Raw genomic sequence first — 7,139 nt, 5'->3', positions numbered from 1 at the left:
TATGAGCTGCAACTCCATCCATAGGAATTCAGCTCCACTTCTCCCATGCTTCCAGCCCTGGAGGCAGCATCTCAAAGCCAGGTAACGGAGAACAGATGCTGCTGGCTCCCTTACAGCCCTCCAGCATATCGAGATGTAATCCCAGATTCCCCTCCAGGAGATGTCTGCCCACTTGAGCCTCCAGGTTTATCAGCATGGATTTGACCTGCAGGATGGCCACATCCATGCAGCACCCCTGAGCATCCATGTGTACTATACCTTTGTTATGCCCTTTTTTCCTATCCTTTTTTGTCAGATGCTGCTTGGAAACTTAATTTTCACCTTTTATGGGGAAGCCAAACCTGTGCTAATCATGCCACTGAGGTCACCTGTGATACTTTTGATGCCATTTGGGCATTTCAGTTAGTCTGGATGCCAGTGATGCTTGCTTAGTGAAGAGAACAACCATAGGCCATGACTGTATTTGATGATATAAGTCGTAAGATGGCCTTGCAATTACACAAATTCCTTTGGGACCATGCTGATGCCCAAAGTGCAGATGTCCACTTGCACTGGACCATATTCTGATCAGAAAGACATAGTGATCTTAACAAAGAGCTTTTGTTGTCCATCCTTTAACTGCTCTTCTGCCACAGAATTTTGGGTTGTTTCTGGCGACCTCCACATCGCAGTCAGTCGAGCCGTGACCAGACTCTCCCTCCACTTGTAAGCAGAGTGAGGCATGGGAGCTTTCCACTGGGAGGCTTTGGCCTTGCACTTGAGCTCTGGGTCGCTGTTCCTGTCAGGCTGTCAACTCCAGCATCTCCGAGTGGCTTCTTGGGGCTAAAGACACAGAAGCTACACTCTGGCTCTTGTGTTTGATGTGAGGAGATGTGCGTATTGCAGTAGGGCAGCTGGGGAGATGCCACAGGCCTGACATGCTCAGGGCAGGGTGGGAACCTCTGGATTTAACACAGCTGAGAGCAGAGCAGTGGGGTAATCAGATCACAGTGGTAGTAAGCAGTTCTTTAAGAGGTGTCAGAAATGCCTGCTCCTAACTGAAGGGCACTGAGATGCAAGTGCTTGGTCTCGTCCCAGAAAGTAAAAATAAGAAGCAAGCCATGTGATGACAGCATCTGCAGCAGAGAGCAGAGTGGCTTGCATGAATTAACAGCTTCCTGGCTGCTGTCTGTGGCAGCCTTAGCCTAACACATGTGCTGTCACCCATAGCTTCTGTGGGCGTAGGCCTCAGGGTGACACCTTGAGTAGTGCTTCAAGGCAAAGTCACCAGTCCCTGAGCCGTGGACAAATGAGAGCTGGAGAAGATCTGCTTCACAGTGTGAACTTCAACCCTTCAGAACCTCCACAGCCCATAGAGATTAATAGCATAACAAATTCTGTATTGCACAAAGCTAGGGGAGGCAGAGTTGACCAGACTTTTCACACTTCTTCACCCCTCCAGCCCAAGAGGAGCAGGCTATTGGGTTGGCATCATGCTGCTTGAAGCATAGCATGGTGGTAATTTTGTAAAATGAGGACATTATTCTTGCAGAGTCCTTGAACAGTTCAGATCTCCAAAGAGCACCGGTGGTAGCTACCTGTGAGCTGATCCGAATAGGGATGTGCCACGGCCTCAGTGATTTACATCTGAACCCTCTTGGCTGAAATTTTGATCGCTTCTCTTCATAGTGGCAAAGGGAGTTACTGAGAGCTGATACCTAGGATCTTAAACACACTTCTGAGCTCCATCGTGACATCTCTTTCTAGGCAGAGCAGGGCACTTCACAGTGACATCTCCTTAAAGCTCAGCATGAGGTTTATGCAGATGCAGGAACTCCCTTACTGGGGCTGGAAGACAACACGTTTCAGACCTTCCCTTAGCTAAACACCTCCAGAAGCTCCTCTAAAGTAAGGAACTCATGCTGGATACCCATGAATCCAGTGGCAGTAGATGGAGCCACAGCACCTAAGCAAGTGGCAGTGTCCCAGTGCATTGGAGACTCGTTCTGGATAGGAGAAGGAAGAGGAATGCCCTATTTTCCCCCAGATAAATATCCACTAGAATCTTCTTGCAAATGTTTCTTCTGTGGGGCAAGTCCAGGATCACCACAAGAAGTAACCTTGGTCACAGGCACCCCTGTTTCCCACAGGCAGGGACCTGGCTCCATCCAGCCTCCTGTGAGCAGAAAAGGCTCCCTCGCCTCATTGCCTGCATGCTGGGACCTGGGGGCATCAGGCAGACAAAGACAGACAAATTGGGGGGGGGGGAGGGCAGGGGGGAGGTGAGGCTCTTTGCCCCCACACAGTGACTCCAGCAGAGCTGCTCCTGCCCTGCACCAGACTTGTAGGGAGAGTGTGTGGACACAGGACACGGGGAGAGCAGAAATAAACGCGCTGGGAGAAAAGCCTGGCAATTCTCCACAGGCTCAATGTACATGATGCAAATTGATGTTTAAAGCCTATTTATTAGCTTGCATGCAAAATGCCAGCGGTGTTTTTCTAGATCAGTGGGTATCCGATATTTTGGGGAGGGGAAGGGGACAGGGGGTGCGGTGGGAGCGAGCGTGGCAAGAGACCGTATATCCAGAGGCAAGGCTTTATATCATGGGCTGCTCTCGACTGTTATAATTTGTGGCACAGATTCAGCGAGAATCTGATCTGCTGAAAATATTTGAGCTGTGAAAACTCCCACACTGTGACAGATGTCAAGTCCAATTAAGAGACTCGTGTCCAGGTTTCTGTCCAATAGGATTTCCCATTAAATATCAATTTAAGAGGGAAAAAAATGCCGTCCCCTTTTTCTCTGAGTCTTTATCTCTTCCAACCATCTCTCGGCTGAACCCTTTGGCACCAGGAACGGCTCTCCGCGCACATCTCCGCGCTGTCTGTCTGTCTTTCCGCATCCCTCCTCGGCTGCTCAGTCGCTCCGGGAGGAGTGGGAGGAGGAACGGCACTTTTATTTTGCGCGTGAGCGCACCTCGTGCTGCAGCCTTTCCCAAATCCGCGGCGAGATTTTTATTTCTTGGGGTTTGGTGGGGTTGTTTGTTTTGGTTTTTGGTGGGTTTTTTTTTTGTTGTTTTTTGTTTTTTGTTTTTTTTTAATCTGTTTTGTTTTGTTTTGCTTTCCTCACGTCCTCTCTTCATTCTCACTCAGAGATGCAGGAGGAGTTGGGAACCTCGAGAGTGGATGAGGGATTCTTTTCTCCCCCTCTCCAGCTCCTGAGGGACCGGCTGAGAAACTACTGAGCCTAACATTTGTCTCCTAACGGGGTCTCCCCTTCTCATCTGCCGGAGCTGCGAAAACTAACTGAACTGTGTGGTGCGTCAGAAAAATAAATACAAAGAAGAAAGAAGGAAAGAAGAAGAAAAAGAAAAAAAAAAGAAAGAAAGAAAAGAAAGAAAGAAGGAAAAAAAAAAAAAAAAGGAGAAAAGGAAAGGAAAAGAAAAAAGAAAAAAAAAGAAAAAAAAGAAAAAGACAAAAGGAAGATACAGAGAGAGAAGGAAGGAACGAGCGCTGTGCCCCGACCCGCTCCGGGCACCGGGCCGGCCCTGGCGGAACAAAGCGGCCCCACCGCCGGCTCCGCACCCCGGCTCTGCGGAGAGGCCGAGGGGCGGGGAGGGGAGCAGCCCCGCTGGTGGCACCTCCGCATCCCTTTTGTTATTGATCCTGGCAAGAGGAGGACGAAGAACGCGAATAATTTTTCTTTTTCCCCCTAAACGCGGCTCGTCGCCTCTGCAGCCCGCTGCCCCGAATTAACGGGCGGAGGAGGGTTCGGATGGGGGAACGGCTCTTTTCTCCCCCGATGCATCGTAAGTAACTTAAGTTGTTATTTATACTCCGTCACCGAGCACGGCGATAACATCTCCGGAGCGCTGGAGGCCGCGGCGAGGGATGAGAGCCTCCCTTCCCCACCCGAGCAGGACGCCGCTCAGCTCCTAATTCCCACCGTTTGATTATTATTTTTTTCTGAATTGTTCCATGCTCTGCTGCCGGAGGCGCATCTGAACTGTAAAGGCACCGCCGAGGGGGCGAAGGAACCCGAGGGGAGCGGCGGTGCGAGCGGCGGCGCCGAGGTAAGCGGCCCCGCGGTGCGTCCTGCCCCGGCTGTGCGGGGTGGCCGGGGGAGGGGGTAAGAAATAGAAAGGAGCCTCTACCTGGTTCGGATCGCGGGAAACAACCGCGATAAAAGCGAACCAAACGGAGATACTCATCTCACAGCGTAGAAAAACCTTAAAGCAACTTTCTCCGGGAAGCACCTCTGTCGTTGCTCGTTTTCATTCACGTCTTTCCTTTCCCCGCCGGTGCGCTCTCAACCAGCCTGCCCGCTGGGGTCTCAGCTGAGCGGGGATTCTACTCTTATTTTTTATTTTTTTGTTTATTTTTTTTTCCTCCCAAGAAGTAGCCGACTCGCTGAGCTGCCCTTATGTTATTCCTCACCCCTGCCTTGCGGGCCTATTAACATCCAGGGTGCCTGTTAACATCCAGGGGGGAAGGACCTCTCCCGGCCCCGGCGAGGCTCCCTGCTCGCCCAGCTCTCTGGCCGCCCCTCCGTTCCGTTCTCTATTCTTGCCTTTGATTTTCCCCGAGAGCCGAGGCGGACTTTGCCAGGGAACTTCACAAGGAAATCCACGGCGATGGGATTTTTGGAGACGGGCCGTGCCCCCCTCCCCTCCTCGCTCGACACCCCCCGACTCGCACACACGCACCCGGCATAACACACACACCGCGTCCAAGGTTATCCCCGAGCTCTGATGTATTGTTTTATTACATGCCGGCATGTCCCCGTACGCGCCCGGGTTTGTGCTGCTGTCTGCATGACAGATGGTGCTCCGTGAGGCCGCAAGAAGCTACGATTCAATTTTCTTTTGAAAGGCACCACCGCACTTATTTATTTATTTCCCCTTTCTTCCTTCCTCCCCCTCTCCCCCCCCCCCCCCCCACTCCCCCCCAACCCTTTCCGCGCAGGGAGGGGAGAGGAGGGAAAATTTAAAGGAATCGGGAAGTTCGGGCCCTGCTTTGGGGTTTTTCTACTTCTTTCACCGTTTATTTCTTAATTCGCACCTAAATATATATATATAGAAAATAAAACCTGCGGCTCTCCCATAGTCCCCATATAATCGCCGGAGAATAGCACGACTAGTGTCAGGAAAATAGCAGTAGAAATAATAATAATAACAATAATGAAAGGAGCGCAGAGCAAAGAGCAAGTGGAGATCCGGGCACACGCGGCAGATCCCGCAGTTCGGACTGGGGAAATGAATTTCCCCGCAAGGTTTGGGAGCCTCGAGCCGGGCTTTCCCCTGCTTATTTACCAGCGGCGGTCTGCAGCCCGCATCCCGACAGAGCAATGGTGCGGCGGCGTTTGGCAGGGGAGAACGGAGGTGTTCAAATTGCAGGAAAACAAACCGGCCCGATTTGAGCCGCTGGATGTTAGCTCGTTAGTAAGGCGGGTGTATTTCTTTTCTCGCTTTCCGGGGCCGCTCGGACAAAGGAGCGAGCGCTGGCAGCTCCGCGACGGAGCGCGGCCGCGGGGAGGCGGCTGTGGGGGCAGCGCTCCGCCGCGGGACGGGGGCTCTGAGCCCGCTCTCTCTGCTTCTCTGTCCCGGGAAGGCTCCTCCGCCCCCTCCACGATGATGCTCAGCCCGGACCAAGCGGCCGACTCCGACCACCCCTCCTCGGCGCCCTCCGACCCGGAGTCCCTGGGCGGCGCGGACGGCCGGGCGCTCAGCTGCTGCGTCTCCGACCCGGAGCCCGCGGAGGGCGGTGGCGGAGGGGGAGGCGGGGAGGGTCGCGGCGGGGGACGGCCGGGGCTGCACCCGCCGCCGCTGAGCCGCGAGGAGAAGAGGCGGCGACGGAGAGCCACGGCCAAGTACCGCTCGGCCCACGCCACGAGGGAGCGGATCCGCGTGGAGGCCTTCAACCTCGCCTTCGCCGAGCTGCGGAAGCTGCTGCCCACTCTCCCCCCCGACAAGAAGCTGTCCAAGATCGAAATCCTGCGCCTCGCCATCTGCTACATCTCCTATCTCAACCACGTCCTGGACGTGTAACTCCCGCCCGACCCGTCGGCCCCGCGGAAGCCGGAACGGGGCGCGCCGCCGCCGGTCAGCCCGGCCCCCAGAGCCCGCGGGCGGCCACGGGGCAGAGCGGGGCCCGGCGGAGGGCGCGGAGGGCTTCTCCTCGCGGTCGCGTCGCAGCGCTGCTTTAAGCAGAGAAGTGTAAAATGGGATCGTTCCTTCAGGCTGTCAAGTGCCCCTTTATATATATCCAAAAACATCTTCTTGTGACCTTAAACGTGTGACCCGTGGGTGCGGTTGAAAATAACTATTTTTTATTTATGGTAGAAGGAGTTGACAATTTATTTTTTTCAAGACTTATTTATTTTTCAGAGTGGTGGCAATTTTACTTTGGATACTTTGTGCCAATTGTTTTCTATAGTCGGGTGTTTACACTTTCTCCTGTGGAATATTACGTTTGTAAGTGTGCGTTGGGATCGAGGCAGTGCTCTGTTTTGGTTTACTTTCTTGTTTGTTTGTTTCGCTCCGATTATATTGCACTTGTGTGTGACAAACCTTCCCTCCCTTCCCGTTTCTGTTTTATATATACCAAGACGTTTGTTGGCCTTCTTTTCTTTTCTGTGCGTGTGAGTGTGTGTGTGTGTGGGATGGACAACCACTAGCACTTAACTAGGAGAGTTTTTTAAGACTTGTCGTTCTTCTGATCTATAGTTCCGTCTGAGAAGTACTTTGCAAATCGTTTATAAGGGAAGTAGTTCTTTTGTGGGTGTATCGCTGCGTGTGCCTATAGGCGGATGTGTGTGGGGCTGAGCGTGGCCTGTATGTGTGCGGTATATTTTTAGGAAAGGACTTTTTTCTTTTTTCTTTCTTTTTTTTTTTTTCTTTTTTTTTTTTTTTTTTTTTTTTGTTTCCTAAAAAAAAATAAAATAAAATAAAAAGAAGTAAATCCAGGACTGCTTTCCTTTGTGACAACCAAAAAAAAAAAAAAAAAAAAAAAAATTGCTATAACCTGAAAATGTTTCATGTTCTTTGCTGTGAATCTCTTAAAGCAAGAAGTGCATTCTAGGGATGAGAAAGAAAAAGAAAAAACAGCAACAAAAAAAAAAACAACAAAAAAAAACCACATCTGCTATCCAAAGATTTTAG

The 7,139-nt window shown here is 51.7% G+C and overlaps 1 protein-coding gene across 1 annotated transcript; it reads left to right on the top strand.

Moving 5' to 3' along the window:
• Positions 1–5,609: 5,609 nt before the first annotated feature.
• On the top strand, positions 5,610–6,026 carry NHLH2 (nescient helix-loop-helix 2; the record flags this gene model as incomplete). Its single annotated transcript, XM_079543007.1, has 1 exon — positions 5,610–6,026. The coding sequence occupies one exon, from the start codon at positions 5,610–5,612 to the stop codon at positions 6,024–6,026; it is 417 nt and encodes a 138-aa protein (XP_079399133.1).
• Between the last annotated feature and the right edge of the window lie 1,113 nt (positions 6,027–7,139).

The sequence above is a fragment of the Tetrao urogallus genome (assembly GCF_951394365.1).
Source record: "Tetrao urogallus genome assembly, chromosome: 1".
Classification (NCBI taxonomy): domain Eukaryota; kingdom Metazoa; phylum Chordata; class Aves; order Galliformes; family Phasianidae; genus Tetrao; species Tetrao urogallus.
This window is presented reverse-complemented; position numbering and strand designations above follow the sequence as displayed.